The sequence below is a fragment of the Cygnus olor genome, chromosome 2, assembly GCF_009769625.2.
Source record: "Cygnus olor isolate bCygOlo1 chromosome 2, bCygOlo1.pri.v2, whole genome shotgun sequence".
Classification (NCBI taxonomy): Eukaryota; Metazoa; Chordata; class Aves; order Anseriformes; family Anatidae; genus Cygnus; species Cygnus olor.
Genome location: NC_049170.1, coordinates 138642245 through 138663990, shown reverse-complemented (window position 1 = coordinate 138663990; position 21746 = coordinate 138642245). Strand labels below are relative to the sequence as shown.

Below are 21746 nucleotides of genomic sequence, written 5' to 3'. Positions count from 1 at the left end.
AAAAAGGAAAAAAAGCCAAATAGCCTAGTATTTCATGCTTTGGAAAAAATCTATTTATTAGTTTTTGTTTGTTTTTGTTTTTTCCTTTTCTTTTTCTTTAGGGGTCCCAGATTCTGTGTCACTCATTCAACAGCAATAGATACTGCCAGTGCAAAACTGAAGTTCTGGCACACATGCCAGGAGAGACCAAGGATAGACATTGATCCTTTCCCACAAATGGTATCATTGCTGCCATTGACACCTAAATCTTGCATGCCCAGGATGCTTCCTCAGGTAGGTAGTATCATGACATTTAGACCTTGTCCCATCAAAAAATAACAAAACTCCTTGAATTCAATGTAACAAGGGTATCATACTTGCTTGTTAGGAAGTCAAGATTTAGCAAGCTTGTCTCTTCCAGATGGTTATATAGCAAAATACAGTATCATTTTACTACATTTTATGCAACAGGTCACTGTAAATTGAGCCAAACTTTCTTCTCAGTTATATCCTGGCTATTTTGTAAGTCTTTTGAATACACATTTTATTTTCATTCTTAGAATTAAAATACTAAAGTTCTAGCAGCATAGATTCTGCCCCTCAACCAGCCTTGTCTTAATCAAGAGTAATTCCTACAAATTCACTGCAGTTACCCTCAATCTACTTTCAAGTTTTTAAAAAGGGCAGAATTTCGCCCAGTTTCTATCACCACAGTCCTTCAATAATCTAGCTACACAGGACTTTTGTTTTCTACAGAGGGTCACGAACCATAGGACAGTGACCTGTCTTTTTCACAGCATGTAGCTTGCAGATGGCCAGTTCAGTTTTGACTCTGCTCTTCCCTGAAAGCCTCAGTTTGAGGGGTGATTGCAGTGAAAGCAGCAGGTTTTCAGCAATGTTGTGTTAAGACTCTGGACAGAAGGTAGTTGGAGAATGTGACTCTAGAGTGTGTTTCCAGTATCAGGAACTGGATGGTCTATGCCACAGATCTGTTCACACATACCTCTGTTACTTTCAAGTGGATAGTTTTAGACTACAATTATAATGCATGTTTTCAAAAAGCTAATTCATAGGGATAATGGAGGAAAAACAGCGGGACAGATTTCCTTTTCAGAAGCAGCTGAGCTCAGGATGAGATTCCCACTGAGCACAGCAGGAATGGGCCAGAAGCAACTGCTTCTTACAGAGACCAGCTCTGGCTTCACAAGGTGTGCTAATGACCCAGGACTAGCTGTAGGTCATGGAGACAGGATCCTAACTCTGCAGGCTTTCCAGCCCCTGTTGAGTTCAATGCTTGAAGAAAACTATGACCTGGCACCCATGACTCTTACAGAATCAGCTGACTTCTTGCTGCTGTTTTTGCTGTGAGAAAACTGGATTTCTGAATCTTCTATATCCACTGTGCTTGCCAGAGCTTAGAAAAAGCAGTAACTCAGGCTGAATTTCTGAGAGCACTCTGAGTACAACTGGCATCTCCAAAAAGTCATAGCATGATTTTGTTCAGAATAAGTAAGTGAAGGTGTGGCAGAATGCACCCTTTCTCTCTTAGTCTGAGTGACTATATCTGTCTTACAGCCCTGATTTACAGAGAGCTACTCAAGGTGTCCTTGAGATTCTCAAGATTCACAAAGCGTGCTTTTCACCTGACATCCTCTGTAATTCTATGCAGAGTGTGTGTAACATATTTCTACCTGTTAAAAATGTAATTTCTAAGCTATCATAGTTATTAAAGTGTCCTGAAAAATCTTGAAAGATATACAGAGAAGTTTTTTTGCAATTTCCAGTTTTACATATTGTGATTAATAAGGAACAATGGTCCTGAAAACCTTTTAATGCTTTTGAGTAGTTAATGAGAACATGTTAAGAAAATGCAAAGGTGGAAAAATAACCTAATTGCCCTATTTTTCTGCTGTGTCTTTTAGAAAAGTAGAACCAGCACACCAACAACATTTTTGAAACTAGCCACACCAAATTTCTCTTTGAAGAGTTCATCAAGGTTATCACCTATTTTGTCATCACGTCAGAGCCCCCAAAGGGATGACTTTTCTAGCAGTAGAAAGTGGTAAGCACAAAAGGACTTCAAAAAGTACTTCAAAAAGTACACAAAAGTACATCTTTCTCCACACCAATATACCTCAAACATTTATGAAAGGCTTTTAGATCCTACTCTTTTCATGAATACTTATCTTAATACAGTATTCTGCTTAGTGAAGCACATTTATGCTATAGATTGCTTGCATGGAGAACTTCTTCCTGGTTGATTAGTTATTCATTTGTTTGTGCCACAACACAAAAGGGGTTATTTCCAAATACAAGTTTTTTACTCTTTCATGTAACCATTAATATTCTCTACATACATTTACGTTCTTTAAACCCACCTCAAGCATTTGGCCTCAAATATATTGTGTCAGTTATTTCCACAGGGTCACATGTATTTCTTTACATTTTTTACATTCGCTGTAAGTTTGAACTACATTTACTTTTTCTCTACTGCTTGCTATGTTGTTTTACCAGTCTGGTGTCCTTTCTTAGTTGTTTATTTCATTGACAGTCTTAGTTTTTTTTTAGATAGGTATTAAATTTTTTTTTTTTTTTTGTGTGGATTCAGGTCAAAGTCAGTGAGCAGGGACATGATACCTTCCATAACTTTGGATGACTCTACAGAAATGCAATACCAGGCTCGTAGAAAGTATACCTATGCTGAGTTGCTCCCAGTAAGTAGTACCTGAAAATTTTAGTTGTCTTGAATCATGGGTTAAAATATTTTATTCTGTAGTATTAAAGGGGAAGTAGGCAATGATGGGGGAGATGGATTTGATTATGTGAATGTCAATGCCTTATGCAGAGGTATAATTAGAATGTCAGCATTTTGTGTGTGGTATCTGTCACCTATTTGATAGGAAATCATGGCACATACAGAGGTTTATTTTCACTAGAAAGTGTTGATCTTCTCCATGGTGACCATGTGTTCAGTAGGCTATTATGGAAAACTCACTGGATAAATGCTTCAGTGGAATCATTACCTAGGAAAGTGTATCAGACTTAAAGTGTAACTGAGAACTGAATCTGGCATAGGAAGTCATTAAAATAGTAAAATTCGTAAGGGGAAAATATTTCAGTTGTAAAAGTCATCTTTATTGCTTGCGTTCTTTGTTCTTCTGTTTGTTGAATTATTGCCTCCTAAGCAAGCCCTCAGTCCAGCAAGCCTCAGGAGGGACAGACTGCCCAGAAGAACCTTCTCTTAATGACTACTAAAATGCTGACAAATCAAGCAATTTGAGATGTCCAGATTTAGCAATTTAAAACATATCTAAAACTTTAATGTTTGTGGAATGTTCACAAAGCAGCTTGCTGTTTCACGGAGTTACCGATACCCATGGCCTCACAACTAAAAAATGTATGTTATGAAATCTGGGCCTGTTTACATATGCATGGAATTAGTTGATCAGTTGAGCACATGATTATTTGCTTTTCACACCAAAATCATACTTTGTTTATTACTTCACTGCATTCTTTTTATTTCTCTGTTAATTTTGACTGAAGAAAAGCTTTGTCTTTGCAATTAGGGACATTTACATTCAGAAACTCACATTCAGGAAATGTTTACATCATGAACTATTAGTTTTTACGCACCTTCATCATGCAGGGTTTCTCTCTGGCTGAGGGAAGGAAAATTCTATCTGTTTACACTTGTAAGGCTAGACTGGAACCTACAGTCAGGACCCCACAATTTGCTATCACAAATACAATGTAAAGGGGAATGCAGGGATCCACAATTTAACTTCATACTGGGGAGTGGGATCTTCCTACTCTGCTTCAGAAGCCTTGCTTCCTCCTGCCCTTTTCCGTCCCTGTTACTGCTTGGAAAGAAGCTGGCTGCCAGCCACAAGACTCATTTACTTTCACCTTTTCTATCAGAGGTGGCAGGCCAGCCAAAGTTTCTCTTTTGTGATCATCAGAAGCTAATGTACTAGTTTGTAACCTCCTCTGGCTTCTCTGTGAGCATTGGCAAAATGGATGTATTCCTCCTCAAATGCCCTGGGAGCTAGCAGCTGTAAAGGGTATGGATTTCCTCCCTTAAAATATTCATGATTTTGCTGCTGATGTTGGTGGCATACCTCCAACAGACATATTTTATTCCATGGAAATTAACCACTATGAGGTTTGACCAATAATATCACTTGGTAACTTCTGTTAGTACAAAACACAGTAGCCTGAGCTGAGACAGCTTTTGACAGCTAAGTGATATAGTTTAGTATCACTAGAATTCCCTGGATTCAGTGCTAAAGAGTCAATGACAGAATTAAGGCCAAGTTTCTTTTCCTATTTCAAGGAACCACCTATGGGATACTATGGTCATTTTGCTACTCTGCGCACCTTAAGTCATCAAATTTACTCCACAGGACATGAATATTTAGTAGGAAAATTGTAAAGAGAGCTATGATCAATTGCATATGTAATAGAAAATGGAGTCTGGTTTCTTGGGATGAGTGTACTAATTGAACACACTGCATGGCCCTCCATTGCAAAGTACTGACATTTAAAAATAATGAAAGCCTGTTATTCCTTGTTGTATAACTATACATATATTTTTTTGTCCAGGGGAAAAGTGCTGCTGGCAGTGCTGTCTTAGGGAGATCAATAATGGAAAGCATGCTGCAGTCTCTTTATTTGGAAAGCAGAGCAGGCTACTACTTCACACACTTCTGTGAGAAGTCAGGGAATAAGGTATGAGCATTTTCCTACCCTGTGATAATTTAGTCCATAATTGACTGAATGCCAAGTTATAGAGGGCAGCCAGACTGAAAAAAAAAAAAGAAAAATTGGAGAAAGAAAGATTGATGACTGGATGAATTATTACTTGTGAGACTACAATCCCTCAACAACAATAAACTGTTCATATGTATATTCAAACTAATGACAGGTCTTAACCAAGCTGACAGATCCTAACTGTCTCAAACCTATTGGAAATCTGAATGTACCATCAGGAATAAAAAAAAAAGACTAGTCATTTTTAAAAACCAGCCTTCAACTTGGCAGAAAAAATGAGATCTTAACCCACAAAAACATTTTTTATAAAGATGGAAAATCCGCTATGCTATTACTCATGATAATCTGTCTCATTCTTGCTTGTTGGGTTAGCGATGTCCAAACTCGCCAATGTTTTAAAAACGTTCTTCTACTTCCATGAAGCTTCTTGGATTTCTGAGAAACATAACACTGTTTCTTCCCTGCAGTCAGTAAAGTCATCATTCATTGCTGGGTGTAAATTGAAGATTGGTTGGAACAATTTATTGATCTGAGTCAGTGTTTAGTGGCATTTGAGGAACATTGAGTCTTTAGGGGAGACTTGAATACGATCAAGATGGACATGTGTTTCACCGCTAGCACAACCCAGAATCGAGCAGCAGTAGCTAGAAATGCCTTTGGCTACTAGAAGGAAAAAGTCAACATTTTCAAAGCTAAATACCTTCAACTAAAAATGTTAAATGTGTATAGATAGAATCTAAGTAAAAGTAACTCATTTTTCACGGGAGATAGGCACCAACCCATATATCCTCTAGTATATGCAGGTGCCAAACGCCTTTGAAAATTATCTCCTTAAGGTCTTGTCTAAAACTGTGGAACCTATTTCATTTACATGCCAGGTTTGGCAGGCTAAAATTTGTGGAAAAAAGTTTCCTGCCCCTATCTTTTTGAAACACATCCATTATTGTCCAATGATGGCGGTTTCAGGGTATTTTTCAGATCCAAACACCATAATTAAAACAGAGGATTTGGGGAAAGATTTAGACTCCTTTTTCTAAAAGATAATTTGGCGTTTGTTTGAATTTATGAACTGGTTCCAAGACTCTACGCCTCAGAAATTCATGTAACAAAAATGCAATGATAGTCACAGTAACATATATCAAGCACACAATATTTAATTGTTTTGGTTATTGCTGCAAAATGCTATTTCACTGTGGCACAAATTCTGCATGTCCATTATCAGCGTTTCTTCTTAAGTGCTGGCTTTATGCCACTGAAATGTGGTTACTCTTCAAATGTTAACTACAATGTTAACAATTTTAATGGCCAATTATGCATAAAGGATACAATAAAAGATATAGTATCACAGTGACGATGCCATTAAATATGTTGTCCTTCTGCCAGTACGCAACAGAAGATTAAATCCATCTTAAATTGAGCTTGATTTATGATGACCCCAAGGAGCTAAATAATTACTTGCATTGGAAACTCAACCTTCTATAAATGCCTGATATTTGGGTAGTAATAACTTACAGGTTTTTTCATCTCTAGTTGTGGAAGAACAGTGCGTACTTTTGGGCTGACCTACAGGCTTATCATCAGCTTTTCTACCAAGAAACTCTTCATCCCTTTAAAATATGCAAGCAAGCTCAAGTAAGTTGTAAATAATGTATTTTTTCTTCACAAATACATTTGTTCATTCCCCTTCATAAATGCTTTTGTTCAGTGTAAAGGACTGAAAAGAAGATAGAAAAGTTTCCAAATCTTGACAACTCACACCAAAGTATATCTGGTTTGTGGACAATAAAAGAAGCTCTTTGGCTTGCTTCCACAGAATTTCTTGATTTAAATGTTAAACATGCATAGTTTCATTTCTAGGCTCTGTTGTCTGTTCCCAGTTTTATCTATTATACTCACTTTACCTAATCTCCCCTTTGCTACTCTACATCGTATTTGGAAACCTCCTGTTTAGTATTACATCTGTGATAACATTTTTTTTATAAATCATCTAATTGTGTTTTACCTTTCTTTCCATCTCCTGTGTGGGTTAAAATTGCAGGTCTCATAGTCCAGGCCTCAGATAATGACCTTAAGTCATGAAAATGGATCTTTCAATTGTCAGTCCTGATTTTCCTTTTCTGGTTGTCAGGGCATTGTTATACTCTTTACATAAGCATCTCCTCCACCCCCAGATTTGATCTTTAGACCCTTATTTACTGTCAAGCAGAATGCATGTTTCCTATAAACAAGTATTCTTAACAGAATATGCACTTTAAGACAGGGAATAAAACAAAACTAAGCTGGTTCACCCCAGGCCATGGGTACTAATAGCTCTTACTGACTGCAAAATAGTCTGATACTGTCGGGGAAGGAGGCTACAGCAGTGAGATATTGTGAGAAGGATTCCAAACAACTTTTAACATCATTTTGTGAAACTTCAGTCTGTTTTCCCTCTGTAAACCTTGTGTAGGAGTATATTCTATCTGCATATTTGAATATACGCTGTAATAGAGCAAAACTACTTCAGAGGTTGTTGGAACAAATATCTCTAGGGAGCAGTGGAGAATAATCTCATTGTATGGCTTATGCTATTGAGCATCTTGAATTTGTCTTCTCTTCTAACTTGGGAGTTTTACTGGGGCAAATGACACAATGTTGCATATTTGTACAGATTTTTCACTAGAATCAGTGTTAATTGTATGGAAACTCTAAGCAGAGGCTGAAACTTGGACTCCCTCTCCCTGTTGCATACTGGCTAACCTGAAGCACTACCTTGTTTATTTTTTTTTTCCCCTCTAGCTCTACTGATGGCATTCCTAAGGCTGACCATCTCCCATATCTGCATGGGTTTGTGGCTAGGGACCTAGTTCACAACAGGCGTGTTAGCTATCTGCCTCTCCTGGAGTCCTTCTCCAGAACTCTCACCTATCAAAGAAGCTGCACAAGCATGTTGGACAGCGTGGACGTTTTGTCCCTATCCTTTTAACTTTGTAGCTGAGTCTCTGAAGTTGCGGTATACTTAACTAGATAATCTTTTGGGAAACTTGATAGGGATTGTTACTCTGGGAAATGTCAAGATGTGGGAGATTCACAAGCAGATTGGATAAATCCCTTTTTCCATTAGGCAAAGATATACTGACCCAAATTTACTGTGTCAATTGTGGGCACAGTTAGCTTGTTTAATCAGAGAGTTAGGAGTATAGCAGTGGCACTCTGTGTAAAGTCAAAAACATGAGAAATTTCTTCTTCTTTAAAAAAAATATTTATTTAATTATTTAACCTACTGTATCTAGCCTGTGTCTTGATCTTCTTGTATATTTTTTGTAGGCCAATTTTAGGTTATGGTCTATGATGGTCTTAGGTTAAGATGATTCAGTTTTTAATTCAGTTTAATTTCACACCAGTCTCCTCTCTTTTTGGTATGGTTGCATGGTTGAAAATTAAGGCTCAGGTCTTTTTTATTTTTCTTATCTTATTTCCAGTGTCGGCCTGGTGGTGACAGCAGAACATCGCACAATCTGTGTTACTAGGCAATTGCAAAGAGCTACATACACATAGCCATTAAAGTAAATACATCAAAACGAAATATGCGAAACTGTTCCATTAGCATAACTAACAGCTGAAATGTAACATAACAAATCAACACATGTGCTGCAACATTTGGTATCATTCTCAAGCTTGCCTTTTAAGGCTGCACAAAAATTATTCTTGTTTTCATTGGAACACTGTTAAGAGTCAAGCTGCATCCAATCTACAGGGTCTGCTTATGGAAAAGATGCTCTCCCAGATTCTGTGCTCACCTTTGGCACAATAAGATAGTCATACCAAATACTCCTAAGAGAATGTGGATCAGATTCTAACAGCACATCATCCTATGTATTTTACTATTTATTACAGAAAGAGACATCCAGAGTATTCTGCATGTGTTCTGCCTGCTTCCTGTTAGGAACAAGAGCAAACCTGGATTGCTGTGTGTCTGCTACTTATTGTTTCATTTGTTAGGTATTTTTATCTAGCTTTATGATAGAGAAGCACATTCATTCAGGGGGGTGTATATTCATTCATTCAGGGAAAACAAAACAAAACAAAACACCAACATAGAATGAGGATGAAATCTGATACATAAGAAAAATGATGGGCACTGGTAATCATCCAGGAACTTATGTGGTTATTCACTATAACCATGCACGCAGGAGTGTAAAATAAATTGGGAAAGAAAAACAATAAAGAAACAGATGTATCCTTAGAAAAAAAATTGTTACTTAGAGTTGGAAAGTTTAATTATTGGAAGTACAATATTTTAACACTAAAATCGGCTTAGATAGAGGAAGTTTTCATTACTGTAAAGTTCTAGGGTCAGATGCAAGATTTATGTTAATAGAAAGTGATGATGGGGGTTAAGGCAGTGCAGCCTTTCCATTTAAGGCCAGACAGTGCATTGTATCTTCCTGTCATGTAATTCTGTCAAGCAGCTGCACAAGCCCCTCATTTAGATCAGCGCAATATCCACACCAAAGAGCAGCAATATGAAGCACTTGGACTTAAATTTTTGGTGTGTTTCTTGCTTCACTCTAGTCATTCTGAGATTACTTACCAAAGCTGCCTCATCTGAGGTGAATTCACAAAAAAAAAACAAGGCCTGAACAATCCCTGATTTGAAAATTAATAAATGAGGCCAAAATCTTAATCTGAATTTCCTGAACATTTCATATTTTCAGATTTGTGCCATCATAATTAATGTCAAGATGCAAACTCTGATCAAAATTCCAGATCAGGGTTTTGGGCTGGATCCATCACTTCTTCTAATGCACTTATAGGAAAATGTATAGCTGGCAGGTAGGAAAGTTCTCTGTGTTTTACAAAAGAAGCAAAACAGCGAGTAAATGAAGCATGATGTGCACTTGATGTACCATGCCTAAGATTTTTGTATGAGTTTTATATCAACTTCAAATTCATATGTCATTTTTTTTCTGTTGATCCTTTAGGACATTGGCCAATACCACAGTTTCACTGTTCCACTGAGACTGAGAAAACCACAAAATTTCCATGACATAGGAATCTAAAAAGGCTATGACTATTCCATTTAAAAGGACAAAAACCTTTTTTTTTTTTTTCCTTTATGTCTTGTTAATTTCATTGCCCAGTGTTGAAGGCTGTGTACACAGAATTTTTTTTCTCTTTTCTGACATGTCTAGAACTCCTAGCAGTTGGTCTTCCCGCAGCCCTTGCACTGAAATCAGCACAGACCTACAGATGTGCCTGAACCCTCAGCAAGGGGCAGAGGAATGAAAGCTCCTTCTTTCTCTCGCCATTTGCAAGTGCATGTAGTCAATTTGTTGCTTTGTGATGTTATGTTTTTACTTGCTGGGTCAAATCCCATAGCAATGGATTCTTACAAGGATTAAAGCAAAAAGATGGCATCACACCAAATTGTCAGACAGTGTGAATCTGCATCCTTCAGAGGTAAAGAGGCTGTACTGATTACAGCACTGAGGGTCTGGTTCTTCAAGTTCAGAAACGTGCACACCTATTGCTGGCTTAACCACCTCTAAATTTCTGCTTCACATGTATTACCAGCCCTAACAATTGTTTATAGGAAAAAAAAAAAGTCTTTCTTTATTATACACTAATTTTGCAGATGAAATTAAACATGGTTAGAGTTCTGCAGGTAGAGTAGTCTGCAAAGGCAGTCCCTAATACAGCAAAACATTACAACAGTGTTTATGTGAGCAGATTGCCAATAGGTTTTGGCCTATTTAAAATTTTAGAAATCTGGGCAATTTCTGACCCTGTAGGTAGATATTTTTTGTCATCTCGAAAGAATAATGGTAAAAATATTTAAGTTAACATTTCATACAAAATCATGAGGGAATGAAGAACAGCACCCAGTAAGTTTTTTGTTGTTGTTTTTATTTTATTATTATTATTTTTATTTTTATTTTTATTTTTATTTTTATTTTATTCTTAAAACTTTACTAAAAATGACCAGCCGTTTAAGGAATGAGGCTAAATGTGTGTGAAAATATTGAGGACCTATTTTGGCCCCTTTCACCTATTTGCAGGTTCCTTGTGTGGTTTTATGAGTCATGACAGGTAGACCAATGTAGCCCTAATGATGAATAAAATAGTTAACCTCTCTTTGAAAAATCTATTTCTAAAGATATCACATCTTTCTATCATTGGGCTGTTCCTTTCTAATTTGTTTATTTTACATGTTACATGGTTTGGATCAGACTAGAACATGATATAACTGAAACTTTAATAGTTTTCAGGTTCTTCAAAGTAACGTCTAAGACTTGAAGTCACTGTGAATCTAATTAATGCTGTCCCTGTTAAATTTCAATTTATTTGGGGATTTGCTGAGAAGGGTATAAGTTAGGATAAATGTGATCTTGTTCTTTAGCTAGGACTCTACTTGTGAATGTACTAGTTCCTTGGCCATACCCTTACACCTGTGGCCCTATACTGCACTGATAAGGTGGTCCATAATAGCTACAAACAAGGTGGCCCAAAAAGGTGGTGATAAGGTGGTCCAAAATAGCTACAGTCTTTGTTTTCAGTGATTCCATCTACATAGAAAGGGGGCGAAATCCTGCAGAAACAGTAAATGTACTAATCACAAGTTCTAACTGGAGGATGTCAGCTATCGTAGCTCTGTATTCCTCAATAACCTGATATCATGAAAGTCTAGAGGGTATGTTTCAAATTGTTAAGGTCCAAAAGAATAGAGATGTAGTCTGGTACGATTGCTGTTTGAAAGAAAGAGTCCAATAAGTCAGAATTTGATCTAAGTCAAACAGAAATATAATTATTTAATGTACTCAAACATACTCTCACTGTGCTAGAAATCTAATCACAACAGTGTTCTATTATAGCTTGAAAACAGAGTAGATGTACTATTTTCCTCTTTCTACTGCTTTGCTCACCTACTAGTTACAGCTGGATTTTAGCAGCATAAAGAAAAATGAGATTTATCAGAAACCTGCATTCTTCATTGTCAAAACTGTGTGAAAATAAACACCGAAGATGGACTCTTCAGTGCCGTCCTACAGAGAAGTTCTGTTTTTTTCTACTAATCTGATCCCCAACCATATGTTTAAAAATAGTTGGACTTTGACAATGTGAATAAGAGAAAGCATTTATATGAATTTTATTATGGCAGTATCTCTTTTCACTTGATTTCTTAGCTGCAGTCAGCATTGTGATGTATCAGAGAGATATTCTTGAATACATGCTTTCAAGATATTCCTGGAAGAAAGTGCTTTTCTCCGACTCTTCAGTATTGTCTTTCATAGCAATTTGTGAAACATTTAAAATAAAGAAGAATTTGATCTAGGTGTCTGTTTGTAAAGAAGCCTTTGGGAAAAAAAAAAAAAGATTCTATGATTCAAGAATGTGCTGCTAGTGAAAAGAAAACATTCTGCAGGCTCTGCTTTTCTCTATTTTTACATGTTGAATGGCAAATTCTGTGTTTCATAAAAAAAAAAAAAAAAAGCAAAGCATACTATAAACCTTGCTTTGGTAAGGATTTCTTCTGTTTTATTGCAGTTCCTTTATGCAACTTACATTGCCCCATCGGCCAGTATGGACATTGGGCTTCAACAGAGCAAGAAAAACACGATTTATCAGAAAATTGACCCAGCTTTTGAGGATCTTTTTGACTTAGCAGAAGAATATATCCTCATTCTTCTGCTAGAACCATGGATGAAAATGGTGGAAGCAGACAGGTACACTTATGGAAAGGTAATTGACTTGGATGACACTGTGAAAAATTTCTATGTCGTTGAAGAAAATCACAAGAACCTTCATATACAGCCTTTTCCCACTCCCGCACTTAATTCTGCTTCATTTATAGTCAAGAAGGGTGCAGTATTATGGGATATCTCAATCACCCACTCACTTCTACAAAGATGCAAGGAGTAGGCTGAGCTTCCTGTGAAGAGCAGACTTCCCCTTCTAAAGGGTGCTGCAGGCTTAATAGACCCCACGCTCAGTGAAATGGGAAGGAATGGCTTTTGCTACAGCAAAATTTCTCTTTGTGCTCAAGAAAGTGTCGTGCTTCTTTAATCTTGTTGCTGATCAAAAGTAATTTTGTAGTACAGTGTATTTTTTTTACTACTTTCCTGCATGTATGTATGGACAAGTAGCAGAACTTATATCTAAATTCAAATTTGAGAATGGTCTTCTAGGCCTATTAGGAAGTCCTAGAAGGCCATTTCTAGGTGGTGAGTAGTACTACATGTTTAAGAATAGAGTAAAAGGACAGAGAAAAAACGTACAGCAGCATTACCAGCTTCAGCACTTTGCAATTGAGGTTCATAAAGCAGATGTCTTGTTCACATTTTTGTGTTTAATAGTCTTTGATGACCCTTTTCCCCATGACTTTATGTAAACATGTCTTGGGTCATTGTATATCTTCATCCTCACTGTAGCAGTTAGCATCCATGGTTATGAAAATGAACCCAAATACTTATTTTGTTATGTCGTCAAAGAAAATCACAAGAACCTTCATATGCATATAAAATATAAATACTTATTTTGGTTCATTTTCAAACCCCTCCCTGGTAATTTCACCTGATGCCCTAGTTCTGTAGGCATGAGGAACAGTGAACAATTGTTATCTTGTCATATTCTCAGTGTTAATGCTTTTACATGTCTCTGTCATAACCCACTTCAATTACATCTCTTTGAAACTCAAGAATCTGTGACTATTTAACTTCCCCTTTTACAGCAGTCTATTCATACCTTTCTTAAATTTGTCAGTCCCATCTGTGTTTGCTATTTTATATTCTTTTCAAGAAAGATGCAAGCAATACTTAAGATTTGTATGCACTAAGGATTATCTAGTGGCAGAATGGTGTTTTCTGTTTTGTTCTTCTTTTCCTTTCCTAATTGTTCCTATTATTCTAACCGCCTTTGGATTTCTGGTGAACTTTGAGTGGATGTGCAAAATGTAAGCTAATAGCCATCTGCAATGATTCCAAGATCTCTTTATTAAGTAATAGCAGCTAATGTAAAGCCCTAATTTGGAGCTCATTTGAATGACTTAACATTTATTGTTGTTGAATTCAGCTGTCCTTGTATCACACAGGCATGAAAGTATCCTGAAATCCTGCAGCTCTTCACAGTCAATTTATTTTTTTGCTCTGTGGAATCATTTTGCAAACTTTGTTGTCTCCTCACTCACCTCCTTTTCCAGATAATTTCTGAATATGTTTGAAAAAACAACCTCAGCACAGATCCCTAGGAGACTCCAATAGGAACCACACCCCGTTATGAAAACTCTATATTTCTTTATTTTTGATTTTCTACCTTTTAATTAATTCACAAGGGGACCTTTATCTCATCCTGTGATAACTTTATTTCCTTAAGAAACTTTGAAAGTTTGAACATTGTTGAAACTTTCTAAAATGAAATATGGGAATCCAAACATATCTGCAAAATATTCTATTTAATTTTCAACCTTTTCCATGTTATTTTTTCCAAGTTATTCATCTAAAATTGTTTGTGACCTACAGAATAACGTGTAATTGATTTGTGCTTTCATTAATCTGAAATTTAATTTACTTTCTATCAGACTACTATTAAACTGTATATCATTTGTAAATGTGTATTTTACATGTGTATGATTATTACTAGTTGTCTAGTATCTAGTGCTAATGCCGCGCTGAAACAAATGATCGGCTAAGCAGAGTATTAGGATACACCATTTGCGTATAAAAAGGACTCTGCTTTTGAGGACTCTGAATACAGCATTTTCACTGCTTCTAGTGATAGCAGAACTCCTCCAAAGTAAGAATCAAAACCAAACCCTTACTTTATGTTAATTAAATGCATGTGTCAGGTAATACTTCCTTGAATTAACTGAGCAGTAATCTATTCCCCTTTCAGTTTAGATGATGCTTTGCTTTGCAAGTGGTCAGTTACAGGCAGACTTCTACATAAGTAAGTGCCCTAATAATGCAAGCATCCTAATCAAAGATTGAAAAAAAAAATAGAATTAAATCCTTTTGAGTGCACAATATATGTGTTTGTGAAGAGTTATTATAAACAGACATAAACCAACCTGTTCTAGGAGGCACTAGAGTCTCTTTGTACTGGGCGCAGGCTGTTGCATTAGGCACACTCCTTCTGAGCACAAAGAAAAGGTCTGCTTTGTATTTTCTTCAGTCCCTGGCTCTACTCTCCCCCTTTGTTCTCCCATACATCAGGATGTATTTGGCCCATAATGAAACAAGATATTTTATCAAGAATTAGGTGAGTTCAAAATTGTTTATTTGGGACATAGTCAGTATGTATCTACATTTTTATCTTTAAACAAAACATGAAAACAGGAGAGTTCCTTTTTATTGTTGACTCTCATCCTGCCTCTATCTGTTCTCTGTTTGAAGTTTGTGAAAAATGTTCTGAATTATTTTCCTATTTGCTTTTAAACTACATTTTCCTTTAAAGAAAAGAATACCCCAAAGCACTTTATAACAGTGGAATAGTTACACTGAGCCTAAAGGCATTCAGATAAAATGGTGATTAGTGTGGTATTCATGTTTACATAAAAGTGTAATGAATATTAATCTAAAAATTATTTTCTTTCTCTTGCATGTAAATTCTTGTATAATTAGACCACAGCTTTCTAATCTTTGTAAAAGGAGTCCTAATCAATTTAATTAATTGACTCAGTTTTGCTAAATATCCTAAACCTACATTTGAATGGTTTAGTCAGCCGAGAGGGACACCAAACTATTCTTTACTCAGTTACGGGTTGTTTGCACAGAACATGGAGAATTACTCTAATGATACATGTAATGCTTCTAGTTAAGTTAAAAAATACCAACAATTAATGAGTTCCAATCATGTACAATTTACTGTTTTAAGGCAATAACTGTTATCAGACTGAAGAAAGGGACAGGACTGAGAGTCTGAAAGCTTTCGACTTAATTGTTTAGATATTATAGTAAGATGTCATCCTTGTCTCGAATTTCCTTTTCTGGAAACGTGTCACTTTATCTTTTCATTATTTCCCACTGAGAGTGATAGTTTTAAGACCTGGCTTTCTGCTTCTCAGTGACACTTTGAAATGCAATTTGCTTGTAGAGGCTATCAGGTAAGTCTGGCGTGCTTTACACAATATAATTCAACAATTTTTTAAATACGGTGTTCTTCCCTTAAAGAGGTTATTTAGTGGTGTTTTGTAGAAATCTACATGTGAACCTACATAGACCTGAAAATTTTGTTCCACCAGAGCTTTTAATTGAATTGTTTGTCACAAGGATGTGACTTCTAGTGTCTCCTAAACATCTGTCTCATTATTGGCAAACGTATTCTTTTCTATCCACTGTCACTGGCAAGTTGCCTGTCCAGTTCTCCATCTTTCTATAATGTGTACTGTAGGGATGACATAAGATATTATTTTTATTAGGTGGAGTTGGTGGAAGAAACTCGACAGCTGGACTCCGTGTACTTTAGAAAGCTCCAGGCTTTGCATCAAGAGAGTGTTTCCAAGAAGGATGAGGTAAGACAAGTACCTACTAACAAAAACAAACTCTTTTTCTATCAGAGAGGGTTAACGCTTTGAGTATCAGCAATGAAAGACTGACTAAATGCCAGTTTGGAGAAGCAAGTAATCTGATTTCTACCATCCAGTTTTTGTGTAATGATTGATAGCCATTGTGTTAATTACAAATTCAGTTTTCTGTTCGTTACATCAATATTACACCATTGTATGATTGGACGTAACGGGACAGTTTCCACTATTTGAACACCTACCCCAATTTCAAGTAAATTACAGGTATGTATTGGTTTATTTGATTAGAGAACCTGCACACGATATGTTTAAAGCAAACATAAAAATAAAGCTGTATAAGAGTTAGGGCTTTAACTCAATCTGTTTTCTTAGTGATCACAAAGCTGTTCTATGGAGACAGAAGTTTAATGCAGGATTATTAGACTGAGCAAATATAGAGGCAAGCAAAGTAGTTATGCAAGTGAAATCATTTCTTCCCTCAGAGTACTGTTGCTGACACTGGTCTGCCATCCTGCCCTGGTGTTCTCAAAGAAGCTCAGAACTTGTGTCAAGTTCCCAAAGAATCAGCAGGTTCTAATCTGTATGACCTGATCCATGACAAACAGAAGTTAGAACAGTTCTGGGTTTTTCTGAATGAGCACTCTGCCGGGTATGTTTCTTGTTTATTATTAATTTATCCATTTTAAAGTTCAGAAGAAATCTTTGCTGAGAATCTTGGCTATGTAAATGTTCATGGATTTTAATCTTTTTTTTTTTTTTAAGCGTTTGCATATTTATGAGTAGACATGCATATTGTCCAGACAGCTGAATTGTCTTAACTTTTTTTGAGGGTAAAAATTCTTCTTCATAACATGTTTGTAGTCCAGTTTTACTTTCAGTTTATGCTTTTATTAGTGGCAAATTCCTGAGTGAAGCAATTAGACAATAATGAGTAAAAAATATCTTTTTTAGTACAGTTTAAATTGAGTACATTTTAAGAATCAAGACAGGATATTACAAAAATGTAAAAAATAGAACAGCCATGTTATGCTTATCGTGTGAAGGCAACCGTAGTTTTGTTTGCACTGATCTGAACAGAATTAACTACCAGCCCCTAACAGATACAGTTTATGCAAGGTTCTTGAAAAACAACCCACGTATTTAAAAATGAAGATTTAAACAGAAGTTCTAGCAGAAGTAAATGTGAGTTTGCCACTGTTTTTTTTTTTTCTTTTTTCTTTTTTTCCAAGCCCCTCACTTATCTCTATTCTGTTTCAGAAAAAGGCAATTGTAATTTTTAAGTAAGTGCTAGTAAATCCCTTAATTGTCACTTCCTTGAACCTGGGTTCCCATGAGCTGATGCTTATAGATAAACACTGCTATGGTTTTAAATTGGATGTTGGTCACCTTCTTTTAAAGTGCCCAGAGATGGTCATCTAGCACAGGATTCCTCTGGCCAAGACCAAATGTCACCACTTCTGCTTATCATCATAGGTTCCCTTTGTAGTCAGAGAGATAAATACTTCTGGACACAATTCTTGTAATTCTGAAGGGAACATCTAGGAACAGTTGGATGAGTTATTTCTAAATATGGCTATTTTTCTTCACTGACTACAAAAACACTGTGAGTAACAAGCTTAGACTGAAACTTTCATGGCGTAGGTGTTCATGTTCAAGCAAGCATGGTGCCACATTTCTTCTTAGTTATCTAGATCAGTGGTCTTCAGACTTTTTTGATTGTGCACACCTGTCAGTAAAAGTTTTTTGAGCATGCATACCCAATATATACATATCTATTTTTAAAATAAATTATAAGCATGTACTACTGAAGTTCTAATACTTTTTTTCTCCCTCCCAGTGGATTGTTTCATGAACCCTTGCATGCTCACACTCCACTTTGGAGACCACCAGTCTAGACTTCCTCTCTAACTGGGGTGATGGTAGCAATCACCAGTGAACTGGCTAGAATGGGGGCTCAGATGGGTATGCTAAATCACCTCGGTGAGTTCCTGTCTCTCTGTTAATCACAGGCAAGTCCTGTGTTAAGTGATAGAGCCAGCCAGAGAAATGTTTAATCTATGAACAATTTGCCTTTTAAAAAAAATCCTAGTGAAGAAAAACATTTGAAAAAGTCTCAGAAAACAGTGTTTTAGAGATAGGTCCAGACCTAGTAAGCCAAGTCTGTTGTGGCCCAATTGTAAGTGATTCAAGTTTCATGAAGTCAGGTTGCTAAGCACCTGCACACAAATTCTGGTAAGAAACAAAATCAATTTCCATTAATTAATACTTTGTTAAATATACAGGATACAATCACACAGTTGCAGGACAATTTGTGTTACTTAGGTTTAATGGGTTATTTATAACTAACTTGTTAGTTTTGCCAGAGCAACTGACCCTGCACATGCTCCTGATCTGTTGGAAGTAAAAAGTAGAGCGTGCTTGGATAAGCCATCGCCGTAGACAGTTTAAGCTAATACACTTTAAGATGATATATTTTGCTTTTTAAGTAAGATGGACATATTTGGTCAGTTGGCATGGGTAGATGACAAGGAATAACTCCATAAACCACAGCAACTTGGATTGCTTTCCTGTGGGTGAACTTATTTCCCTTTTGACAAACTAGCAAATGAAAGAACTTCAGTCTCAATAGAACTTAGGCCTGTATGGGTCTCAAAAGGCTTTTGAAAGGGAGACATCTGTTCTTAAATCAGTTGGATGCTTTTGAAAGTTTTACTCAAAGATTAATGCTTCAAAAAAGCCAGTTATTAAACAAATGGAAAAGTGAAACAGATTTGTCTGAATTTAATGCTTCATATTTCCTGCTGCAAATACAATGAATGTCCTCATTAAAGTGCTCACAAAAGTCCAGATAGTAAGATACTATCAGAAAACAGTTATGTGAATTATTACTGAAATTGTGGGTATGTCAACTAATATGTCCTCTGGTTTAAAGAATAAAACCAATATATGTTCCATTTAAACAAACTCAAATAGATAGTATACACTCAAATGATTATGAACAATATATAGGCTACGTATTGCATATAGATACTATTAGTCATTTATTATAAATAATGAAATAAGTAGTGGACTCAGTAATTTATGAAAAGGCAGCCCACGAAAAGCCATAGAAATAAGATTTGCCATAAATTCTTTTTGTCTGCTTGACTTGTGGATTAACGCAAAAGCTCTAGCACCTCACATGGGGTAGGAAGGGGGTTGATTCCCAGGGCTGCTGTTCCTAGCTGTCAACCTGTCATCCCTGTTCCTCTGTCAGAAGGCAGGATCAGGAGGCAGAACGGCAATGTTGACTTATTTCCCAGTGGCTTACAGCCTGTAGTATCAATTCAAATTCTCATAGTATCAATTCAAACTCATCTGTTTCTTTTTGCATTCACTCTGTGAGCTCTGCTCTGTGTCTCTAGTTTGCAGTCCTTGCTAGATTTAGCAGCAGCAACCTTAGGAGGTTGCTCCATTCAGGGTCCTCCATAAGGAACCCTGAATGAGCTCCCCAAGATGCTTTTTGATCTGTCCAGCATATGCCACAGTCTCACCAGATAGTACAAGCAAAGAAAAACAGACATAAAATTTCATCCAATCTGACCTGGTATTTAGGACTTAACACTTTGGTGGTTTGTGGTTAAACTAATAACTCTCTAGAATGTTATGAAATTAACTCAATATTGAAAAAAACATTCTGTTTAAATTTATCTGTAGGATGGATCTCATGTGTTGGCTAGATATTGAACAGTTCAGAAGGATGCTCCACAAGGATAAAGAAGGAAGAGAGGAAAAATCCAAGGACATTAAAAACAAGTACCTGAACAAAAAATACTTTTTTGGACCCAACAGTCCAGCTACCAGAGAGCAACAAGAACAGGTACCAGTTACAAAAGCATTCGTTAAGAAACTAGTTGCTGTGACTGAGATGAGTCCGTCATCAGCTTTACTCTTACTTTTCCCAAAGCAACTGTATCTGTAATCTGCAACTGTAAACTGCAACTGTAATCTACTTTTTTTTGGCCAGTATTTTTGGAACAGAACCAGTCTGGTTCTGCTTTGGTTGTGGGGGTCTCTTACTTCCTGTTCAGGCTCACCCTTCCGGGTCCTCACAGAACATTTCTCTTAAATCCTGATCTGAGGCCACAGCCAGGGCATGCACAGCACAGCTCAGAAAAAGTGTAAAAATGTTTTTCAGGCAGAGTGGCTTGTTTCAGCTTTCTGTTTTTGGTATGTCAGTAAAGTCACAGACGGCAAGTCTGAGCTGTGGTACTCAAATATATCTTGATACTTATGAAATTTACTTGGTCAAGTTGGGGTATTATTTGCCAGAGTCTGTATTCTATTATAGGTAAGGACAAATGTAATCTGTTCCCTTTTATGAAAAGTACATGTGAGCCTTGGGTAAGCATGCATTAAATACTTTGCTTACAGTTAAGCTCTTGCTTTGCTAAATCAAGGATGTAGAGAGATAAAGGACTTCTGGTATACACAAAAGTTTATGTCGTGTTATTGTGTTTGGATTGCTTAGCTAATGCATTCAGGTGGAGGATGGGGACAAATCCTTCATGATCGGCTTCCTCCAGCGGTTTTGCTAGAAATTCAGCAGTGCATCCAGAAGAGATTAGAAGAACAATGGCTGCCATTGTTCCAGGCAGATGAACAACATGGGGCGGAGGGACAAGCAAAGGTAATTTTTTAACAAAAGCAACACATATGGGCATTGTTTTTTGTTTGGTTCATAATTTGCCATTGGGATAAAAAGGTTCGGGGGAAAAACAGCCTATAACTCACATTCAGTTTACATTGAAAAAGACACTCTAGCACATACAGGTTGAAGCATTTAGCTTGATAATTGTGAAGGCAGTTCCTCTGAAGGCAGAGTCTGGCTGACAGTATTATTGTTAGATCCTAAATCTGAAGAAGTTGGTGTTGGCTCTGCTGCCAGCTAGGCTGCCAGGGGAGAAAGAAAATCTTTGCCATGATGTTGCACTCTCCATGTGCCATTCTGCCTGAGCCGTACACTTGCGCACAGAAGAAATTCTGCTTTGTAAAGGATTTGCCCAAGGGGACAAGAACACAAGCGAGTGGATTTCCCATGCTGTATTCACTCTCTCATACGGTGTCCATATTTTCCCTTCTGGAGCTACAGTGCCTGTAGAAATGACTGCCGGATTTCTGAAATTCTGCTTGGTGGGGATGTTAACTTCTACAAGCCTCGCTTCCAATTGGTTACTCTGAAAAGTTGCCAGAGAACTTGGAATGAGGAGTCTTTCACTCTGCTGGCTCATTAGAAAGACTGGGGAAAGGGCAGAGCCAACACCTGCCTTTTACGGGAGCGCCTCTGTGGCTGGGATCTATATGGGGAGATCATCCTGCTCACAACAGTTGCAAAAAAACTTGTTGTATGCACTTCCACAAGAGCTCTGAAATGTGAATGTCACAGCAGAAGGAAACTTGATGGTTCCACCATGCGGACAGACATGCACACCACAGTGATTCATAAAACTTATTTTCT

The 21746-nt window shown here is 36.9% G+C and overlaps 1 protein-coding gene across 3 annotated transcripts in view; it reads left to right on the top strand.

Moving 5' to 3' along the window:
* RGS22 (regulator of G protein signaling 22) overlaps positions 1–21746 on the top strand; it is a 66294-nt gene that overhangs the window by 26464 nt on the left and 18084 nt on the right. For all 3 annotated transcript variants that reach the window (XR_005817231.1, XM_040548608.1, XM_040548607.1), the window contains 10 exons: positions 102–273; positions 1902–2041; positions 2588–2693; positions 4582–4707; positions 6280–6381; positions 12277–12471; positions 16145–16237; positions 16732–16898; positions 19946–20108; positions 20760–20918. Coding sequence is in view for 2 of the 3 variants with exons in the window: in XM_040548608.1 (XP_040404542.1) it covers positions 102–273; positions 1902–2041; positions 2588–2693; positions 4582–4707; positions 6280–6381; positions 12277–12471; positions 16145–16237; positions 16732–16898; positions 19946–20108; positions 20760–20918 (1423 nt within the window). In the remaining variant the exon portion in view is untranslated. The remainder of the gene's footprint in view (positions 1–101; positions 274–1901; positions 2042–2587; positions 2694–4581; positions 4708–6279; positions 6382–12276; positions 12472–16144; positions 16238–16731; positions 16899–19945; positions 20109–20759; positions 20919–21746) is intronic.